Source organism: Saimiri boliviensis, chromosome 9 (assembly GCF_048565385.1).
Source record: "Saimiri boliviensis isolate mSaiBol1 chromosome 9, mSaiBol1.pri, whole genome shotgun sequence".
NCBI classification, from domain to species: domain Eukaryota; kingdom Metazoa; phylum Chordata; class Mammalia; order Primates; family Cebidae; genus Saimiri; species Saimiri boliviensis.
This window is the reverse complement of record NC_133457.1, coordinates 32,714,489-32,737,921: the sequence shown is the minus strand read 5'-3', so window position 1 is coordinate 32,737,921 and position 23,433 is coordinate 32,714,489. Positions and strand designations below refer to the sequence as shown.

Here is a 23,433-nt window from a genome sequence, read left to right as displayed (position 1 = left end):
CCCCAGCCATCAGCACCTTGATGGCAGTCACCCTTCCAGCATCCTAGCTCAAATCTTGAGGGACCCTAGTCTCCCACGCTCTCTCCTGACAGCACACAACCTTGACTGGGAGGGACTGGGAGGGAGGATCCGTGAGCCTCCGACCCCTGGGTCCTGCGGCTGCCAGGGTCGCTCGCAGCTCAGCCGCGTGGAGGTGACCGCGCGGAACTCCGAGGGGGCGCAGGGAGAGCTGGGCGGGTCCGCCGCTCCAGCGGCTGCTGTCAGGGTTCGCGCGGCTTTCCCTGAAGATGCAGCGCAGCATATTTTGCACATGAGTTCAGAGGAAGAGGAAGTGTAGCCGGCGGACGCGCGGCGGCAGCGGCGGGGGCGCGTCGGGGCTGGAGCCGGAGCGCGCTGGGCGCAGGGCGCAGAGAGCGAGAGCACGGCGGCCGCGGTCTCCGGGGAGGGACAGACGCACCGATCGCCAGAGGGACAGACACCCGAGCACGCGGCGCCACCGCCCTCCACCCACCGGCACCCACGTCCTTCCCCTGTTGCCTTCTCTGTATGGCACAAACTTTCCTCCCGGGACGGATCACGCTGTCTCTGGGAGCCTGCGCCGGCGCCTTCTCCTCCTCTAGTCCCAGACGGTAGGTGGGGTGCGACATGGCCTGGGGTGTCGACCGGCGCAGGCCCCTCCGTTTGCCCCGTGGACTGGCTCCCTGGCGGGTAGTGGGAACCACGCGTGGCGCCTCCCTGCATGTTGCTGTGTGCCGGGGCTCCGGGGCTGCCAGAGCAGCTCACTGGCTCGGGTCGGATGGAGACCTGGGCTGATCGGTGGGACGCCTGGATCTGGGGCCAACTTTTTTTTGTAGGGTGTGGGGGAGTCATTCCTGGAGAGATGTAGGGAGAGGCACTACGGAGCAGCCTGTAGGGGGTCTTGGGCTCTGCATGCTCAGAAGCGCTTAGGAAGGACACAGAGGTGGGGGAGCTTGGAGGCTACAGGTGGGTCCAAGACACACTGCTGCAGGGGTCCTCGGAAAAGAACAGGTGGGAGCTCATCTCAGAGTCCAGGTTTCAGGGCTGAGTGCGGCTGGGGTGGGGCAGGGTGGAGGCGGTGCCTGGCTGCCCCTCGGAGTGTGCCCTGGGAGGTGGGTTTGTTCTGGGGACAGAAATGCTGGACGGGTAGGAGCAGACAAGCTGCGCGCTCGCAGAAAGCACCCGAGCCACCAGAGGCACAAGGACGCAGGGCGCGGAGAGTCCTCAGCACTGAAAACGGGGAGCTCCTCTTCTGTAAGGGATTTTTTTCCCCTTGCCTTACCCACTTCTCTAGACTCAAGGGACGCCAGCATGGCTGTGGGTCTGAGCGAGCAGGAGGTGGTTTTGTATTTCAGGAAGCCCCATTGTCAGGCACGTGCACCCGGATCCTAGGCCGGGGCTGGTGCCCTTCACCTCGGGTATCGCTGCCTTTGGCAGCAAGAACCTCGTGGAGGCCAAGGTTGTAGACACAGGCGCGCTCCCTGCTGTCTCTGGATGCCTCTGTGCTTGCCCTCAGCTGCCCTGTGTGGTTGTGTGTGATCCCTCGGGACGCTGGGTGGTGTCAGTGAGTTTCTTTAGGGGCTTAAAAACAAAAAAGTGTTTTTTTTTTTAAAAAAAAAAAAGTCTGGTGCAGTTTCTGAGTGGCCACCCCAGTTTCCAGCCACAGCTCCCGGGTAGTCGGTACAGCTGTTTCAGGGGCTGGGCGCTCAGACTAGGCATCTTCTAAGCCCTACCATCGTGTGTCATCTCAGGATAAGTAAGGCCTTGCCAGGAAGGAAGCTGGCTGTAATGTGAGCGACCTATGGGCCTGTGGGTAGGGCCACTGTGTCCCCCCCTTCTCCCCCGCTGCCGGGATTCCTAATTTGTACCTCTGAACAGCTGAATTCCAACGAAGTTCAAGTGACCCCAGATGCCACCAAACCCCACAGAGGGGTTATGAAGCAGGCTGTTTGGGGCTCTTTGGTGCGTGTGCGCTAACCTCAGTGAAATCACTTTAACCTCAGACTGAGTGCTGCATCCTCTTTTGCCTTCAGTGGGGTTTCTGGCCCTGCGGAGAAATTCAAAGCCCCAGAGCTGGGACGTCATCCCCTGGCTGCATTTGTGTATCAAGTCAGTAGGTTGGTTTTCCTTTGTTTGCTTTTTGGCTATATGGGCATGGGGCAAATGGAAGTGGAGTGCGGTGCAGTTAGCTAGTAGATTTGGTACAGGAATTGAAAGAGAATAAATTGGGAGTACAAGTCAGTGAGTTCTTTTTCTTCCTCTTGAGGAGAAATTTTTGGCTTACATTCAAATGATTGCTTTGTCTGTAGGGGAACAAGCAGAAAATCTTTGGCACGAGTGATGTGAGTTCCCATAAAGCTACTTGTGTTCTTCCAGGTCTCACTTTTCAGCAGAGTTGGAACTATGTTGTCCCGTGGCTTGGTGGGGCATGGGTACTTTGCCAAATATCTAACTTGGTGGACTAAGGTTGGACACTGGGACTCTATCCCCATCCCATTCTTTAAGATATGGAAAAGCAAGAACGGTGACCACCTAAATATACGCGCCTAGAATCGAATTCACATTTTGCCATATTTGCTTAACTACATACCTCCCCCATTCATCCATCCCGGTATCCATTCATAAAACATCCAGCTGATTATTTTATGATTTTAAAGTAAATTACGGATGTTGGTACACGTTATTCCTAAACATTTCAGTACACATTTTATATTTAGACTTCAAAATGTGTTCATGGCTTCCTTAAGGTAAAATGTGTATACATATAGTGAAATGTGCAGATCTGGAGAGTACCATTTGCATAATGTTTTGACAGATGCGTGCACCTGTGTAACCCTAGTCCCTCTCGAGACAGAGAATGTTATTGTCACCCCAGCAAGTGCCTTCATCCTCATTCTCATTCTCTGCCCTCACCCTCTCAGTGGCAGCCACTGCCCTGTGTCTCATCATAGGTGAGTGTAGCTTGTTCTTGAGCTTCATATAAATGGAATTCTGCAATATTGTGTAAAACTCACCGTGTTTTTAGATTCACTCGTGTCGTCTCCGTGATTTGATCTTTTTTTATTACTGGCTTATGTTCCAGAGTATGTCTACTCCACAGTTTGTGTATTCTGTGAATGGACACAGGGATTATTCGCATTTCTTTCTTTCTTTCTTTGGTTATTGTGAACAAAGCTGCTGTGAACATTTGTGTACTGGTCTGCCTAGGGACATGTATTCTCATTTCTCATGGGTAAACACCTAATAATGAATTGCTAGGTCATAGAGGAGGTAGATGGAAACCTGATAAGAAACTGCCAGACCTTTTCTCAACATGGTTATGCCATTTTACACTCTCACCAGCAAAGAATACCAAGTATGAGATTTTAGATACTACAACCCTGTCTCCTGTCTTCGTCAAGAGCGTGGTTTGACTAGTGTTCTTCTGGGGCCAGAGGGAACCTGAGGCAGTGGGGAACATGCTGTTTTCATAGGTGGACGGGCCATAGGAATTCCCTGACTCTGCCTGTAAATGGGTTTAAACTGAAATTATTGCAGGCAATCAGATGAATGTTTTATTTTTAGACCTCTTCAGAGAAGGGAATTCCATAGGGGAATGTACCCTTGGTTGTGAAAGATTGATTGAGTGCTTTCTATAAAAAGAAAAATAACCCCGAGCCCCACAGAATTTGACTAAGCTTCTGCCTGGAAACTCCCGGGGGATTTCTGGTCTGTTGGTATGGTTGATATTAACTTGGTGGAGATTCCCCTTGGACTTCACTGGCTTGGATGGCCAGCTATTGAAAGGGGTTTTATTTGTTTTGTGGAGCAGGTCAGATTTGGCTTTGTGAAGACTCAGACAATGACTCTCTTGTGAAAGTGATTTGGCCTCTCAATGAGCAACATGGCCTGTCCACACCCCTCTTATTGTCCTGGCTGAGAAAAGGGGCCTGTGCCCCTCAGGTCTTGTAATACCTTAGTTCCTCTCTGTGGTGCCCACAGCCAAACCTTGCCTTGACTGGCCCAGGAAGCGGGAAGTGAACCTATCTGTCTGAGTGGGACTCCAGGATGAATTTTTGGCATCTCATCGAGGTGTCCCAGGGCTGACCAAGCTTTGCAGGGGTCAGAGGGCAGACAGCTCAGAGTCTTAAGATGTTGCCCTGTGTTTGGGGACTGCTCCCCTCTTTAAAAGCCTAATGTAGTGCCTGACACAGGGTAGGAGCACAATAAACATTGACTGAGTGATTTCGTGACTTGTGATACCCTTCTGGGTGATTGACTCTCTGGAGGTTGGCAGTGGGTGTCAAGATGTCAGTGCCCCAAGATGTATTTTACTAGAGGGCACTTTACAATGGCTTGGAAAACACTTTCGAAGGGGTTGGGCCTAGGAAAATTCTGCTTGTTGTAAACTTTCATTGTATTAACACTGTTCTCTTTATTACAGATTTTAAGATTGTTAATACAATACTAAGCATTATAGCTGCCACCTGCTGATCAGCCCTGGGACACCCTGATGAGATGCCAAAAATTCATCCTGGAGTCCCACTCAGACAGATAGGTTCACTTCCCGCTTCCTGGGCCAGTCAAGGCAAGGTGTGGCTGTGGGCACCACAGAGAGGAACTAAGGTATTAGAAGACCTGAGGGGCACAGGCCCATTTTCTCAGCCAGGACAATAAGAGGGGTGTGGGCAGGTCATGTTTCTCACGGAGAGGCCAAATCACTTTGCATGCATTATCTGAATTTAATTCTTATGAGAGGCAAGTACTTATGTTGTCTACACTTCAGCCTTGAGGAAACTGAAGCTTGTGAGGTTAACTTTCCCTAAGTTCATGTTTTTATTTTTCTAAGACCTTAAGGGAAGAGACTGTGACATTCTGGTGTTTCGAAGGCAAAATCTGTCTACATCATGGATTTCCAAATACACAAAGCCATGGTATAAATAGAAATGTAAACTAGATAATCAGAACAAAGTTCCAGGAAATGATACACTGGAATCATTTTCTTTAGATTTTTTTAGTTTGTTAGTTTGTTTTCATTTTTGTCTCAAGTTTACTGAGTCTGGCACAGCCCGGGTCTTATACTAATTTTGATGATAATTTAAATAGTATTGGTTGATTAGGATTACAGTTTTATTGAAGGAATAGAAAGACATTGCCAACTGTTGGGTTTGAGTGTCTGGAGCAAGTTACATGTGGCTATTCACATTTACATTTAAATGTAATGAATTAAGATATAAGAAAATTTAAAAATCAGTCTCACTCGCCACATTTCAAGTGACCCAGAGCCACATGTGGTTAGTGGCTACTGAATCGGTTAGCACAGATAGTATTTTCATCATTGCTGAGAGTTCTGTTTGATGGTTCTGCTCTATGGTAAGTGTTTCTTTTTTACCCTTTGGTTTAAGAATTGGTCACATGCTTTGCTAGGGCTTATGCTATTTTTCACTGACAAAGGGATAAATTTAGCCAAATGTTGCTTTTATGTTTACCTTTAAAAGGTGTGTGTGTGCATGCCTGTGATCTTTCCTCCCATTCGCGTTCAGTTTTTGACATACATTTAGTCTCCCTTTTCTCCTGGGCCCCAAAGGGGCTTTCATTATTAGCAATGCATATTTTATCGAGATACTTTCTCATAAAAGATTGTACAGCAGACAAGCGATAACCACTGCTTGAACCCTGCTAATTCCCTGCTCTCCAAATAAGAATTCAGTTCAGCTTTTAAATATGTAATTGTGTGACTTACTCCCCACCTGGGCTGAATTCAGGAGGAAAAATCACTCTCAGTGGGCCTGAACCAAAGAGCTGGAAAATCAGGTCACATTCTGCAGTGATGGCTACCTGCCAGGACTGAGATGGAGGAGACACCATTTGGGGTACTTGAAAGCTTTGTTTGGGGTTTTCCTGGATTTGACCTACCTCCAGAGTGCAGAGAGTGATGGAGAAGGCTGGCAGCTTTGGGGACCCGGTTGCACAGGACACTGGAGGGCTGGTACTGTGGCTGTCGCCTCTGCTGTGGTGTATAGCACTCCTGAATCAGCCTCACAGGAGAGAGGAAGCCACTCCTCAGGTGTTTCCAAGCAGCAGGTCCAGCCAGAAGTGGGAAACCAACATAAGCTATGCTTGGCTTAGCTGTTTGATGCCAACAAACTCTGATGCTATTTTATGATCCCATATTGGAGGTTTCCACACTTCTTCAACCAGGAAGCCAGCTGCACCTCACTGACAACTTTCTCTGGCATTTACACTTGAAATGTCCTATCTTGTTGTTCCGTAGGCAGAGCTCCATGAGGGTTAGGATTTATTCTTTATGGGGGCCTATCAGCTTTTATTCATGTGCATGTGCGTATGTGTATGTTTGTGTATGTGTATGTGTGTGTACGTGTGTGTGTGTGTGTGTGTGTTTAAACTCCCTACTTTGCCTTTTACCCTTTGTCCTGGGGAATCCTTCAAGTTTTATGGAATAGAACTCAAGTTCCTCAGGTTTGGGGGAAGTGCTGTAATAGATCTTACTCAGAAAGTTGAGTAAGAAGAGATTTGGTTAATTATAGACTCTGGTTAATGGAAACTGAACATATCATGTGTTAGGAAATTTTGGAAATACAAATTACAAGAAATCAGGTTGTTTATTTAAATACTTCTTTAACTAAGAGAGGCCTTCTGAGATTTTCCAGTGTCTTATGATACCTTATAAGTGCCCCTTTCAGTGTGGAATAATCATGACTACAGGCCAGAGTGGGCCAAAAGGCATCTTTATAATGGGCAACAAGTAATCCTAGTAGAGTACTAAATGGTTAACATTTATACTGCTGTTTCTGTGTGTCTGAGCTCTTCTGAGCCCTGTTAAATATTAACTCACCCTACCTTATTTAGTCTTCACCCTAGAAGTAGATATTGCAGTTGTACCCATTTCACAGATGAGAAAACCGAGGTTAAATGGCTTCCTTGAGGTCACACAGCTAGGAAATAGGGGCACCAGGATTCGAACCTCAGCAGCCTGGTTCCAGAGCCTGTATAACCAACCCCTGTGCTCTACTGTTAAGAAAGGGAATTTGAGAGCCACAGATGGAATATTAGAAATGCACGTTTCCATCCTGTACCAGATAAGTGTCTTTCCGATTCCCAAAAGATGCTGCTAAGTAGGTATTTATCATGCATCTGTTAGGGGCAGGGCATTGGAACAGCTGCTGGTGGGGATGAAGAAGACATGCTTGCTGCCTTCCAGAAATTTGCGGTCATGTGGGGAGATGAGGCATTACCACAAGCTCTGGAGCTCTCCCCTAAACTCAGAATGGTACGTCTCGCGGCCCACTGCACACCTCCGCGTGGATGGAGTCAACATGGCTGACTCCTGGTGTCCTCTCCCCATCTCAGAAGAGGGCCGCTCCAGCCTTGCAGGTGCTGGTGACCAACTCTAGAGGTGTCTTGGATGCCCTCTTTTGCTCATCCTCTTTTTTCCAAATCAGTCAATCGCATTTTCCACCTTCAAAACATACTCAGAATGTGACCACTGCTCACACCTCTACCCACTGTCATCTGGGTCCCCGCTCTCACGGCCGGTCGTGGCCAGAGTAATTGATGTCTTAGCTCAAAACCTTCTAGAGGCGTCTAGCTCAGTCACGGTAGAGCTGAAGTCCTCACGGCCGGGTCAGGCCGGTGCTCTGCCTCCCCAGCCCTGTCTGACTTCACCCTGAGGTCTGGTTGACCTCCTGGGGGCCCCACACCCCAGCCTGTTTGCATCTGCTGCTGCCTTGCCTGGCCCACCCTCCCCTTTTTATCCCCTGGCTCTCTCTGTGACCTTCTTCATGATTTTGCTTAAATACCACCGTCTGGGTATGGCCTTTCCCGACCCCCACATTTAAAACATGGTACCTCCTCCTGTGATTGCTACCTCTCCCTGCTGCATTTTTTTTCTGGTGGCATACATTAAAAATGGAATTTCATGTATTGGTTTTATTCGTTTGTTTTCTGCTTCCCAGCTTCTGAAGGTAAGGTCCACGAGGGCAGGCTTGTTCTTTCACTGTGTGAATCTCTTTTGTTTTTCTTTGGTATTGCTAGCATTTAGAACAGGGAGTTGCCTATAGTAAGTGCTCATTACTCATTTATTGGATGAATCAATGGTCTAGAGTGGCAATCCTGTTAGAGCTCAGCCTTGAAGGAGTGTGATGGTTACTTTTAGGTCAGTTTTTCCTAGGCTATGGTGCCTAGTTTTTGGCCAAACACCAGGCTAGGTGTTGCTGTGAGTTATTTTTTAGGCATGATGAACTTTGAAATCAGAAGACTTGGAGGAAAGCAGATTACCCCCCATCATGTGGGTGGGCATCATGCATTCAGTTGAAAGTCTTAAGAAAAAATACTGAGATCCACAAGGAAGAAGGCATTCTATCTCCAGATGGCCTTTGGTTTCAAGATCGCAGCATCAGCTATTCTCTGGGTTTCCAGCCTTCTGGCCTTCTCTGAAGATTTTAAACTTGTCAGCCCCCCAATTTCATAAGCCAATTCCTTATAATAAGTATCTCTCTTTGTCTCTCTCTCTATCTGGGCGCGCGCACACACCCCCACACACCCAAACACACACACACACACACCCCTACACACACACCCACACACACACACACACACACACCCAAACACACACACACGCACACACACACACCCCTACACACACACACACACAGACACACACACACACACACCTGACTGGTTCTATTTCTCTGGAGAACCTTGCCTAATACAGAGGATGAGAGGGATAGGAAAGGAATGTCAGGTCGAGGTCCGCTGGAGGAAAAGGGCAGCGCTGGAGAGTTCTGGGTGTGTACAAAGGACTGCAGTAGCTTGGCCTGACCTGACTCTGGGGTCAACTGTGAAGGGGAACAATGGGAGGTAGGACTGGAAAGGAGGGAGGGTGGAGTGAGGTCGAGGCTGAGGACTCCAGGCTACGCAGCGGATGTGATTATGCTCTTTGAGCCACTTGTGTGGTGTAAAATGGTTAATGTGGGAAAAGCCGGAGACAGGAATTAGATGGACAGGGGGAGCCAGGTTCCGGAAAAGCATTGGTTGCTGTTGAGATGGCAGATTGGTTTGGAGAAGAAAGTAGGGGAATGGATAGCATCCAGCAGCTCTGGGTGGGCCAATGTCAGGGTGAGGATGCTGGCGGCAGCGGGCTGATACTGGGGTTTGGGGCCTGGATGTTAGGAGGGCAGTGGTGCTACCCGGAGACAAGAAATGCAGGAGGAAGAGCCGGCTCGTCAGGCAAGGCTGTATTCTTTGGGGGCATATTCTTCTAGAAGTGCCGAGAAAGTCTCAGGTAAAGAGAGAAAGTTCCAGGTGGAGATGTTGAGACACCTCCTTGGAGATGTCTGCCCGAGGCTGGAGAGAAGACAGACAGGCTGGGAAGGAGGCTGGGGAGCTCTGGCCTGGAGCAGCTTAAGTCAGGGAGTGTGAGCACTAAGGGGAAGACAATAGCATGTAAGTAACATTGTGAACACACATAACACTATGTATTGGTGGTTCCCAAATTCTGTGCTGAGATACCCCAAGGCACTGCAGCAAATTCACAGGGTGGCCAAGGGATAGTTTACAGTTTTGAGGAAGTTGCAGCATTTCTTAACATCTGTCAGAGACCACGCTAACTACTAGCTTGAGGCATTTCACAATATCAACATCTGACACTACCATATTACTCTTGATGATGTCATATCTTTACAAGCTACATTTTGGGTCGTTGCTAAGAAAATCAGCATGGAACTGGAAATTAGGAGGGGGGTGTTCAGTGTGGTTCCAAGTTTTGAGAAGTTACGCAGTGTCCAACAGATGTACACATCCGGTTAGTAGGTAATTGTGGTTAAGAATGAAAGAAAAATCTTTCTTCCTTCAGTTTGTGTGTACTATTTTTTTTGAAAGGCTGCTGTTATTAGGCTGTGAATCAGTATTGTTTGAACCTAACTACTTAATGAAAGGAAGTATTGGGTATTTTTTTTTTACGTCTAGGGTGTGCCATTTAAAAATGTGCAGAGAAACTAAGGGTGCTATGAGCTGAGAAATCCCCACAATCTCTGCCATATGTTGTTCTGGGTGTTATATATAGATTGTGAAAGAGTGCACGCAGGGATAGAAAGATAGGGAGGAAGGGAATGGTGTGAGGGCTGTGTCCAAGAAGTCTGTTCATGCAAAAATAAAAGATCTGAAGCAAAGAAGGTAAAAATGTAAGCACTTGTTAAATCCAGGTGGTGGGATCCACAGACATCTCATGCTCTGTACTTTTCCACATGTTTGAAGTGGTTTGCAATTAAAATAATTTTGAAAAGTGAGGCAAGAGGACGGAGGAGGACGGAAACGTAGGAGATGCCTGTGCTTGCCTGGGAGGATGGTAGAGGAGACTGGGAAGGGGCATCTGAGGTAGAAAGAGATTCAAGAGACTGAGGGATGTGGAACTAAGCAGAACAGCTTGGATAAGCACTGAACTGTGGTTCTCAGTCCCAGATGTGAGGCTGTAGGAGGATCCTGGGACCCACTGGGTCCTGGCTATTAGGAGATTGGAGAGAGTTAGAAGTGGGAAAAGACGGGGTTGGCCCCAAGAGCACTGACGCTCAACCCTGGCTGCGTGTTAGCATCACTTGAGGGTTTAAAAAGTAATGGTGCTGTGACCCCACCCCTAAGTGCCTGAGCATCAGGGCTTTTAACAGCTTTCCCGTTGGTTCCAAAGTGCAGTCAAGATTAAGAGCCACTGTGCCAGTCCAGTGTTTCTCAGACTTTACTGTGAGTCAAACTTTAAGGAATCACTTACTGCTCAAATACAGATTCTAATTCAGCAGGTCTGGGATGAGGCCTGGGATTCTGCATTTTTAACAAGATCCCAGATGCTGCTGCTGGTCTGAGGTCCACATGTTGAGTAGCAGGTTCTGAGGCGGGAGCTATTTTTAGGGAAGGTTGGCTGGAGAGCAGCAGAGCAGAAAAGGACTTGGGTTCAGACCCCTGCTGAGACGGACTGAGATGGTGGTAAGTTGAGGCTGGAGGAGTGGGGGTAGGCAAGTGTTTTCTTTTTATAATGCGAACACCACTCCTATTCGGTGTCTTTTACTGTGTAACAAATTACTCCAAAACTTGTCAGCTGAGGAGTCAGCTCTCAACCACTCCACAGTGCCACTTCTCATACAGGAGCAAGACTTTTAACATGAACTGCCTGGATGAATTATCTATTGATGGGTGGCAAATTGTCCTGAAACCTGGAGGCTTAAAACAGCAAACATGTCTTGCTTGGTTTCCAGAAGTGGCTTGACTGAGTGGTTCTGACTTAGGGTCTCTCACGAGGTTGCCGTGAGGACCCCGGCTGGGCTGAAGGCTGTAGGACCCACTTCCACACAGGTGTCGAGTTAGTGCTGGCTGTTGGCAGGAGGCCCCATTGCCCTGCAGAGGGAACTTCTCCATCTGGCTGATAGAGCCTCACAACATGGCAGCTGGCTGCCCCCAGAATGAGAGGTCTGGGAGAGTGACGTAGAACCCACCATGTTTCCTATAACCTAGCCTGGGAAATCACACTCATTCCCACCATATCCTACTGGTTACACAGGTCAGCCCTATTCGGTGTAGGAGGGGAACGTGCAAGCGTGTGAATACCAGGAGGGTCATGGAGGACCGTCCTGGAGGCTGGCTGTGATATCCTTATTGTTTTCTTTTTATCATTTTTTTGAGACAAGGTCTCACTCCGTTGTCCAGGCTGGGCAGTGGCATGCAGTGGCGAGATCACAGCGCACTGCAGCCTCAATCTCCTGGACTCAAGTAATGTTCCTGCTTCAGCTTCCCGAGTAGCTGGGACCCCAGGCACATGCCACCATGCCTGGCTAACTTCTTTTAAAATTTTTTTTTTGTAGAGACAGAGTATTGCCATGTTGCCCAGGCTAGTCTCGAACTCTGTTCTTTACACTTGGCATTGGGTCAGTAACACTTTTGACGGGTACATTTTAGTTATCCTACAGTTTCTTAGGCTCTGTTGCAGGACAGCAAAATCTGACACCATCTGAATACTCGACTGAATTTTTAAGTTTAATTTATATTTCTGGATCTAGAGAGACATCGTTATCATGTAAAGACTTCTTTATTTGGATCATCAGTTCTTACTTTGGATGACTGAATGAAGTAATAAACATGCTTGAGTCTTCAAATACAGAATTTGAGTGTAGAAATAAAAAATGGGTGTGCCAGTGGATCCAGCATCATTGCATATAATTGCCCCATCTCTGGTTGCTTGTCACGAGCTGTTGGCATTTGTTAAAATTAGCTTTACAGGCTGCCTCAGATTAGCAGCAAGTGTGGCAAATGAGGGCTTACTCTTAATGAAACTAATTTGTATTTGAAAATATAACTACATTTATTGCCCCCATTATTTAAATGTGTGCATGTTAGTTGATAGTAAAAATGAAGTTTTAAACTAAGTCTTTTCTACACTGCAGCGGAAAAATAATCTTTTAAGAAGGTGATCCTTTTGAAGCTGTTTTCCAGTATTTTTATGGGCATCTTGGGAAGCATTTCAGAAACAAATTAGAATATTTTTAAAATAATAGTTTAAACATTTCAGCATTTTAAATGACACAGGACATTGTGCCTGATTGTTGGTCCGCTTCTTCTGGAGCCAAGTATTTGGCAATGTGCTGTGTTTATGTGTCTGTATGTGTGTTTTGTTATAGACAGGTCTTGCTCTGTCACTCAGGCTGCAGTGCAGTGGTGTGATCATAGTTCACTGCAGCCTTGCAATCCCGGGTTCAAAGGATCCTCTCACTTCAGCCTCCCAAGTAGCTGGGATGGCAGGCGCATACTACCACACCCATCTCTGTGTTTTTTATAATAGTCATTTGCTCTGAATGCTCCCGCATTCTGTCCAGACTTCCAGAACAGTCAGCCGCACCACACCATGGGTATCTCCTCATTGTCTCTGTGATCTCCCTGAGGGCAGGGCCTGGCCTTCCCAGTTTTTCTGTTTCCTAACCAAGTGCCTGACTCAAAGCGACCTTAATAAATGTGTGTTGAACGGATGGATGGATTAATGAATTTGGAACATAAGTTTCCTCCCTCATGGAACTGATAGCTCCCGTAGGAAGCCTGTCCACCTTGTACCAAAGGGACACCCCAGTTTAGGTTTGATTCAGCCAGAAATTTTTACAGAATGTCACGTTTAAGGGATCTTTGCTTCAAGATCATTTGCAATGTCTACCCACCCTCTTCTTGCAGTTCAGGTCTTGGAACCTTCTTCCAGTTACCTTATTTTCCTCTCTAGAAAGCATCTATTTCCTAATTACCCATACCAATTTCTTCTACATAATCATATGTATATTTTGACTATTTGACTATTTCCCCAGTGTTTCAGAGGAATGGGGAAAAACCTCCTCCGTTTCCTCTACCTTTGAAGACTTCTTGGAAAGTTTTTCTTGGTACTTTGATACTTGGGAGACCCATATACATAGTTGCAGGGATGTCTGCTGAGAAGACAAAAATATAAAAAGAGAAACAAATGCCCGGAGAACTGTCAGTCAAAGCTGAACCAACAATGAACTCACACATAAAACAGGTAACCTGATTGACATCAGGTGTCAATGTGAGGCAAGCATAGGAGTTTGGAAGGGTGGAGCCATGGGAGTAGGTTGGAGCATAGGTGAAGAATTGGGGGGGTCTCACTAGACACAGGTGACTTTTAGCATGTGTTCGTTACAAAAACAAACAATAACGGGAGAAATAGTCAGTGAACAGCTCCTCTGGGCATGATCCCACCTAGTGAGCTGATACCCCAGTTGAGCAGGGGCTAGTCTGCTGATCTTTGAGGGGTCTCACTTGCCATACACCTTTCATGGCAGCAGTGTCTGGCCATCCTGCATGTGTAAAGAGAAACATTTTTCATTAACAGGGCCCCTGCACTTACCATATAACCCAACAACCCCACTCTTATGTATTTACCCTAGAGCAGGTGTCCCCAAACTATGGCTCGCGGGCCACATGCGGCCCCCTGAGGCCATTTATCCGGCCCCCCGCCGCACTTCAGGAAGGGGCACCTCTTTCATTGGTGGTCAATGAGAGGAGCACAGTATGTGGCGGCCCTCCAACGGTCTGAGGGACAGTGAACTGGCCCCCTGTGTAAAAAGTTTGGGGACGCCTGCCCTAGAGAAATGAAAACTTAACGTCCACATAAAAACCTCTATGTAAACGTTTACAGCCACTTTATTCATAATCAGCCAGTGCTGGAAACAACTCAAATGTCCTTCAAAAGGTGAATGGCTGAAACAGGAACCATAGAAGCAGGCCAACTTCACAGGTGCCGAGCAGGTGGCAGGCCATGGTCATTTTGAGCAGACTTAGTGTATAAGTTGCTTATGGTATAAATGAACCACTCCAAAACTTAGAGGCTTAAAACAACAATGGTAGCTTATTTTGCTCAGGAATCTGCAGCTTTGGTAGGGCTTGGTGAAACAGCTTGTCTTTGCTTAATATGGCATCAGCAGCTTGGCTGAGGCAGAAGATCTACTTCCAACATGGCTTGCTGGCAAGATGGCCAGCAAGTTGGTTCTGGCTGTCGGTTCCTCTCCACATGGGCCCCTGTTTGGGCTACTTGGGCTTCCTCATGGTGTGGTGGCTGGATTTTGGTAGGGCTTGGTGAAACAGACACATCCGTGTCTTCTGCCTGCATCTGACAGAGCTATTCCTTAGACCCTTCCCTTTGCCTTCCTTCCTACTGCCTTCAAAAGCAAGATACGCATCCATTGCCTCCATCCTCTTGCAGGAATCTAATGTGAACATGTTTTGGGAACGTCACATGGTTAAATAGCAGTTTACAAAACTCTGCGATCATGTGCAAGGCACTGTTACACCTTGTTTTTCCTACTTTTTGTAAGCTAGGTTTTCCTGACTGGTTTTGAGCATAGTATAGACATTTTTGGAATGATGTGAAAGTCTTTCCTATTTTGACAGGGGTAGGAGTTGGTGGAAGAATCCAGGGAGAAATAAAAGGACTGCAGCTGTGGCAGCAGGGAGCAGGGTAGCTGCCTCTACACAAAAGTGTAGGAGAAACGCATTCACACTGAGGTTTTGATGGCCAGCAGTGACTTCCTGTGTCTCCCTGTCCAGAGAGGGCTGTGCTTTAAAAACAGTTGCTTAACCAGGGTTGCATACACTCCAGAGAAATCAGTCTCTAAAACGTGAGACCCAAGGATTCAATGATATTACAGTTTCGCTGCTGGCTTCTATTAAATAAAAACTTGATACAAATTAAATCTAACAGAGTTTGAATGAGCAAAGAAAAATTTGTAAATTGGGCAGCCTCAAAACCAGAACACATTTAGTGACCTGCCTGAAATACATCCTGGCGGCGTTTTCTGTACAGAAAAGAGAAGTGAGGTACAGAGACAGCTGGCTTGGTTATATTAGTTCGCTGCCTGTGATTGACTACATCTCTGCTGCCGTGATTGGCTAAGACTCAGCTATTTGTTACGTAGTGTACATCCTAAGTTAGGCTTTCACTTAGTTTACCTGCTAAACTAAGTTGCAATGCCTTATGTAATAACTCAAGTATGGAGGCATCCTCAAGCCGAATTTGGTTTAGCATACTGTTTATCTTTTCTGTGTCTGATCATATGGATGATTTTCTCAGAGTCCCTTTATGTCCTGTGGTATCAAGCACAGTGCCCTTTGGGATGAGCTGGGGCAGAAGCCTCAAGATTGGGACAGTCTGATTGAAACTTTAAACTCATAAAGTTATGAATCACAAGAGTTTTCTAATGCTTCTTGGTACTCTCCTGATCCCCACCCCAACCCTTTCCAAATCTTTCTTCTCATCTTGGTAACCCTCTTCTTTCTGCTATCAGGGAAGCTGTCCTTTATCAAAGAAATTAAATTTAAATTAAAAATTACAGACAAAATGAAATCATACTGAAGTGCTAGTGGCTACCAGGAGCTTTGTTCATTGTCCTTCCCATGGAAGTATCTGCCATTTCAAAGGAGATACTTAGGAAAGGTAATTCTGATGTCAAATGAACCTCTATCACTAGAATTTACATAATAAGGTAGCAAAAGTGAGAGGATTTTGAGGAAGAGTTTCCTTCTTGGAGGTCTTCAAACACCCTGCCTTCCAGAGCGAGGCAGGTCTACCTGAGTAATGCAGCAGGGTGGGTGTGGTGCCTGCCCTTGCTTGCCGGCCTGCCCACGCCTCACTCAGCCTTGCTCCCGTCAGGCTCCAGCAGGGCCCTGCCGCCACCCTTTAGAACCTGCCGCCGGCCTGATGGAGAGAAGAGTCCTTTCTCCTTTTCAGAACTCTGTAGTGTATGCACAAGTGGTTTTATTGGAGAAGCTAGCATCAGATGAACATGCCTGCTGTAAATGTTGCTTCAGTTTTTATTCTGAAGAGTTGACACCCAGTACATAGATGATTCTGTGTTTTGCCTTTATTCCATCCTAACATTATTGTTGGAGATGTATCTGTGCATTTGTAAGGTCACAGATTTGTTTATTATTTTTGAACATTCTAGTATCACACAGGTCAATATGGAGACTGCTCAGTGGCCCAGCGAATCATCACAAACTGAACACACCAGTGTAACTGGCACCCAGATCAAGAAATAGCAAAGCTGGCACCCCAGAAGCCCCCTCATCCTCTTCTGCAGTCACTGTTCTCCCAAGGGTAACTGGCACCCCAGCTTCTAACACTGGAGATGAGTGTGGCCTGTTTTGGAACTCTGTATAAAGGGAGTAAGAAAGAATGTAACTCTTTGTGTCTGGCAGCCCCTACTCCCACTCCTTTTATATTTTTGAGCTTCATTAATGTAGTGTGTAATCTTAGTTTCCGTGTTTTCATTGCCTTATAATATTTCATTGTGTGAATGTACCACGCTGTATTTATCTATTTTCCTGGAAGGTGTTTGGGCAGTTTCCAGGATGGGGCTGGTATGAATAGCACTTCGGTTAGCATTCTGGTACATATTTTTTGGTGCCCATGTGTATACATTTCTGTTGGTATATACCCAGGATAGGAATTTCTGGGTCATAGGATAGGTGTGCATTCAGCTTTCCAACATATTGTCAGTTTTCCCAGGTGGTTTGTACCAATTCACACTCTCAACATCAGTGTAGGGGAATTTCATTTGCTTCTTATACTTGCCAACAGTTGGTATTATCAGTTTTTAAAATGTTGAGCTATTCTGGTAGATGCCTTAAATCTCACTGTGGTCTTCCCTTCACTTCCCTGATGAGTCGTGAAGCTGAGCTTCTCATATGTTCCTTAGCCATTTGCACATTCTCATGGGTATTTGTTGAGGCATTTCACCTGTCTGCATTTCACCTGTTGGGTAGTGTATCTTTTCCTTATCAATTTGTTAGGCGTTCTGTGGTTATGGTGGATGTGAGCCCTTCGTTGTATGAATGTCTTAGTGTTCAGGAGCCAACACACGCTGGCCTTTGAGAGCTGATTTTAGCATCTCTTCCTGACTCTGCCTTTGGTAGCATCATGCTTGGCAGCTTGAAATCTGCCATGGTGGGTGTATTTACACCACAGAAACAGGCAAACTACAAACCAGGGCTTCCTCTCTTTCTTGGAGAGCCGGTTTGCCAGTGCACCGCTTGACAAATGCTTGTTTCAGTCTCTGGATTGCCTTTTCACTCTTTAATGTACGTTTTGAGGAACAGAAGTTTTAAATCTTAACATAGCCCACTTTATCAAAATTTCTTTTGTAGTTAGGGGTCCTCTTTAAGAAATCTTTGCCTCCGTTTCCATAATTATTTATATGACTAGTTAATCATAATCAATTTTGCTTAACTTCCCCCCTGCAGAAGCAGCACTGCCACAGACAGTTATAAAGATTGTCCCCAGCGGGTAGACAGGGGCGTAGATCTAGACCTTGCTGTGCTCAGTAAGGCATGGCTGGGACAGGGCTGCACTCCTCGGAGGAGGGGCACCTCTTTCTAATTCTCACTAAGGCACCATATGGGCTAGCGGTGGGTCCAGGTCTCCGACACCTGAAACCCCACGCTGCCTTTCCAAACTGCGCTGCCTGCCCTTTCCCTTCAAATGGGGCAGCTTCGTGCCTTTGCTCTTGCTGTGCCTCCCTCTCTGCATCCTCACATTTGGAGTCTGTCCAGCAAAGCCCATCCCAAATACCCTCTCTAGGCCCCTGCCATTTTCCCATCTTGTACTAGGCTAACCTCCTTGAGGGCAAAGACCACACTGTCTGAATCGCTGACAATGCTTTGACCATAGTAGGCATGAGTAAATCTGCATGAATGAGTGATTTGGCGAGACTTTGGGCTCTTTGCAGTTCCGTTCTAGTGGTAATAGTGCCCATATCGCCAGGTTACCTGTTCCCAGCACTTAGAAGCTTCCTTGTTCGTTTCTCTTCTGCTTTGCCCCAGTGGATGCCAGCCTGTTTGCTTTTCAGCAGTTCAATATGCAGCCCTTTACGTATCGGCTGTTTTATCTGCAGAACTACAGAGTATTTTACAAGTAATCAGTTCATGCAGATTGCACATAAATCATGTCTGCTCTGGCCCTTTGGATACTAATGTTCCCTTATTAAGGCATAAGTAAGCCTTCCTGTTCTCATCCATTCTTTCAGACTTTTTTTAATGACTGAAAAGTAGAGCCTGGCTGTTGTTATACCACCTCCTTCCACTCCGCCCGCCCCATGCCCTCGTTGCTTTTTTGAGGTTCAGTTTGTTTTTCTGGAGCTTGCCAAATTGCCTTAGGAAGCTGGGTACCTTGTAAGCGAATTAAGCAAAAGGAAACCCTTATCTCTGAAAGGAAGTGGTCACTGTGTTTCTGTGTGTGATATTCTTGGCTGGTTAATATCTTTGTGAAATATATTCTGATGGCAGCAGTGGTACCCCAGAGAGGAGGGAAACATCACTTACGCTTAGTACACAGAGGGAAGTATCTTCTGCTGGAGTTGGGGGAGTGGATCAAAAGCTATTTAATGAAAGCCATTCTGCCCAAATAAACAGAGAGCCTTCATTGTTTTTAATCCCATGAATGATTGGAAGCTGGGCTCACGTTAATGTGCACATCACTTTAGCATTCTTTATTTTCTTTTCAAACTGTAACTACAGATCTTTGCTCTAATACACGTGGATTTCTGCTTCCAATTGCTCTGTCCCTGCTATTAGTGTTCAGTCAGTTTTCATTTTGGTCTAAAATGACTCTCTAAGAGCATGGAAGCATACTATTATTTCCTGCAGTTTGGTCTAAAAAAAGAAGAAAAAGGGGGACTTTTAGACAAGGCCCATAAAAACACTACCATCTACTTTTAGAGATGTTTTATGAATATAAATTTCCTGTCTAAATAATTACTGTTGTGGGTAGAAAGGACTCGGAGTTTGGAAATTGTAACAACAACTTATTCTGTCTTAGCGACCACAGTGAAGGTGACACAGCCCATGATTTTTTTATAGATGGGCTGACACTATAATGCACCATATTGCTTTTTAGATCCCATTTTTTATTCATGGATACAGATTATAGTGGAACTGAGGCAGTGGGAGGTATTATTTTCCTCAGATGGGGAAAAAGAGATATAAACAGGTATGCTTTTGATATCATCTTAAAAAAAAAATCTCAGGACGGCTGGTAATGGTATCTTAGCAGAAGGAGAAGTCAGCCTGGGTACAGAGCACAGTCTTCTGTGTTCGGGTCATATATTAAATTATACTGTGAGTTTCATAAAGGCTGAGGTCTGTCATGTATTCTTTAGGAGAATTACGGCTTCTTTTATAGCAGGGTGTTTAAAGACAAAATCTCAGAAAAAAAATCACCTCACCACCTTTTTCTTTGGCCAGCAGCTGCTGAAATGGGTTGCGGATTGAACAAGTTAGAGAAACGTGATGAAAAACGGCCTGGAAATATTTATTCAACTTTGAAGAGGCCTCAGGTGGAAACCAAGATAGATGTGTCCTATGAATACCGTTTCCTGGAGTTCACAACTCTGAGTGCCGGTGAGTACACGGGGTATGTGTGGACAGGGGCAGGCAGGGTCTCCAGCAGGGACCTGCAGCCAGGGGATGAGGTGCAGTTGGAGAGCTGGAATGGGTGGGGCTGTGAAGAAGTGAAAAGGGCAGGCCTGTCTCAAGGGGGCAGCTTACAGAGATCCAGATTTTTATGTGAAATCTCTCACTTTTTGAAAAATAATGGCCAGGTGTGGAGGCTCACACCTGTAATTCCAGCATTTCGGGAGGCCAAGGGAGATGGATCACCTGAGGTCAGGAGTTCAAGACCAGCCTGACCAACATGGTGAAACTCTGTCTCTACTAAAAATACAAGAAATTAGCTGGGCATGGTGGTGGGCATCTGTAATCCCAGATACTCAAGAGGCTCAGGCAGGAGAATCACTTGAACCCAAGAGGCAGAGGGTGCAATGAGCCGAGATGTCACCACTGCACTCCAGCCTGGACGCAACAGAGCAAGACTGTCTCAAAAAAAAAAAAAAAAAAAAAAAAAGCAACTAATTACCGTTTTGACAAATGAAAATCATGTGTGAGCCAAGCAATATACATGGTTAAGCTAAATTTGGTCCATGAGACCACCAGTTTGCAGACTGTTTTACAGCAAGCCCTGTGGAGAGGGAAAGTTTGCCTTCCCTCCTCGTAAGAATCTGCCCACCTGCCTTTCTACCCAAACTGACCTGCTGTTGTCTGCTCTCTTGCAAAAGGACTCATTCGTCTGGGCTTGGCCTTGCCTCGGCTAAGCCACAGGGAGTCGGGTCACCTGCCATACGAATGTCCAAGGACTAAGGAAACAGGGAATGGCCCAGCAAGACTGTCAAGGGATGGACAGCATCAGCATCAGAGCATTTGCTGAGCACCTGCTGTGTGCAGAGTGTTGGGCCAGTGTGGGGGGAGGTCGTGAGGCTTGTGTCCTGGCATCTTAGAGTGTTGTACTTGGTAGGAGACAGAAGACTCATACAAATGAAAAAAAAAAGAAAGAATGCAACAGGTTTTAATCATAAGTTAGAAAACACTTAAGACATGTTTTTGGAAGAGGAAGAACATGCTCTTCTTTTTGGGTCCCAGGAGTCGAGAGCAAAAACTGGGTACTATGTAATAAATTCATCTGAACACATTTTCTCCCTGGGATTCTGGGTATTCTTTAAGCTTCCATGAGCAGAAAGGAGAATGAGTGGGAAAAGCTTTCATGTTCGTGGATTTGAGTTCTGGTTCTGCTTCGGAGTAACTGGGTAAATCACTGAGCCTTGCAGGCCTGTAGTGTCCTCATGTATGAGAGGAACACGGGTGTCCACTTCGTGGGGCGGGTGTGAAGATTAGAAGGGGTGGAGATGTGTGAAGCTCTAGCACAGTGTCTGGCGTGTCTGCAAGGGTTCTTCCTCCCTTCCTCCTCGGCTACTCTTTCTGCTGTGTGACTGTCTCTGTGCTGATGCTTCAACAGCTTGAGCCCTGAGAGAGGACAACTAAGTGTCATTTCAGGGATATTCTGTGCATTCCCCCCAAGAAGTCACTAAAACTGAACCCAGCATCTTCCTTTTCAGATTGCCACCACCACCCTCTTAAATGTGTGGATACCGGCCGGGCGCGGTGGCTCAAGCCTGTAATCCCAGCACTTTGGGAGGCCGAGGCGGGTGGATCACGAGGTCGAGAGATCGAGACCATCCTGGTCAACATGGTGAAACCCCGTCTCTACTAAAAATACAAAAAATTAGCTGGGCATGATGGCGCATGCCTGTAATCCCAGCTACTCAGGAGGCTGAGGCAGGAGAATTGCCTGAACCCAGGAGGCAGAGGTTGCGGTGAGCCGAGATCGCGCCATTGCACTCCAGCCTGGGTAACAAGAGCGAAACTCTGTCTCAAAAAAAAAAAAAAATGTGTGGATACCTATGACCATGCCTTCTCTCTGCGTGCAGCTGCCGTTCCTTCACCCTTCACCCAAGCCTGTTAAAACCACGTCTGTAAATGCCTCTACTGTAGCTGACATAACACACAATTATGTAGAGAAGTTGGTTATGCATTTGGTCCTCCATTTATTTGTTCAGTGAATATTTGAGTGCATACAGCGTGCTGGACGTTGCGGGAAGATTAGGGAAAAAAACAATCCTCTCTAGGAGAAAGGACTGGAAGGAAGCATACCACGATGTTAAGTATTGTTAGGATGCTGAGATGATGAGGGAATTCTTTCTTTTCCCTTTTGCAGTTTTTTTTTTTTTTTTTTTTTTTGGATCGTGGTTATGTGTCTTTCATTATTACGAAGAGTAGGTTTGCTCCCAAGAACCTTCATGAACACACGAAGACACGTGCGGATTCCGTGTGGTGCTTTGCCTTCCTGCTGCTTCGTAGCTGATCTCTGAATGATTTCCCTGACCTCCTTATTTGTTTGTTTCCTTGAGCTTCCGCCGCAGCATCCGAACTGCTTTTGTGCATTGTGCTGTCCTTGGTGGAATTATCTTTTGCTTTCTGATTATGAAATAAACATGTACCCATTATAATGAGCTAGGACAGCACTTGGGACACATCCCATGTGGCCTCCCAGCTCCTGCCCTCCTCTCCTACTGATCCTGCCAGTCCTCTGCTCAGAGCTCTGCTGTGGCTCCCACCACACTGGGAGTCGCACAGCTCCCCTTGACCGCACTCTCTGATTGTCTTTGGTGTTCTGCTGCTTTGGCCTTGTTCTTTCGTGAACTACCAGGCCTCCTCCAGGCTTTTGCACTGCCTGTTCCTCTGCCTGGATGCCCTCCCCAAGGACCCCCTTGTTCATCTTCTTAACCCTCTTCTCTCTGAAAGTTTCCTTGACCATCTCTTTAAAATTTCTATCTTCTCCCCAACTCTCATGTCCCTCCCATCTTGATTTTCTCCATCACACTTCTTCCCACATAACCTGCTGTATATCTTGCTGATTGCTATTTCCTTCCTCTTTGTTGTCTGCGTGCCTTCATTGGAAGATAGAATCTCTTCCCGTGAGTGCAGGGATTTTCTCTCTTTTATTCTCTCCTGTTTCCTCAGTGCTTCGGACAGTGCCTGACACTTAACAGATAATCAGTAAATATTTGCGGAATGAATTCGCACCATATATTTTTGTATCCTGCTTTTTTGCAACTTAGCGTTGTACACTGAGGTGTGTACCCTGTCATCCCTGTGCTCGGAAAGTGTGATTTAATGGCTATATATGATTTAATCACTCAGTGTACCATAATTTATTTAGCAGTCCCCTTTTATTGGACATTTAAGTTATTTTGGGCTTTGGGCTATTACAAATAATGTTGTGATAAGCAATGTTGTCCATAAATCTTTGTACACGTTTCTGGCTATTTCCTCAGGAATTACTGGATGGAGGGGTGCGACTGTCGGCACTCTTGAATTGCCGAGTTGCCCTTTAGAGAGGACCTGCTTGTATAAACCACATCTGATTCTGTACAGCTCTTTAGGGGGTTCCCCCAGACGGATGAAGCTGAGGTTCAAGCCCGAGCTCAGGGC

General features: G+C 46.4%; 1 protein-coding gene across 4 annotated transcripts in view; it reads left to right on the top strand.

Annotated features, from left to right (window-relative positions):
- Nucleotides 1-214: 214 nt before the first annotated feature.
- Nucleotides 215-23,433, top strand: part of RFTN1 (raftlin, lipid raft linker 1) — a 207,440-nt gene continuing 184,221 nt past the window's right edge. For 2 of the 4 annotated variants that reach the window (XM_074405687.1, XM_074405689.1), the window contains exons 1-2: nucleotides 2,152-2,969; nucleotides 19,798-19,950. In XM_074405687.1, coding sequence (XP_074261788.1) covers nucleotides 2,876-2,969; nucleotides 19,798-19,950 — 247 coding nt within the window. In that variant the 5' untranslated portion in view covers nucleotides 2,152-2,875. The other 2 variants (XM_003924931.4, XM_074405688.1) reach the window with 2 other exon arrangements.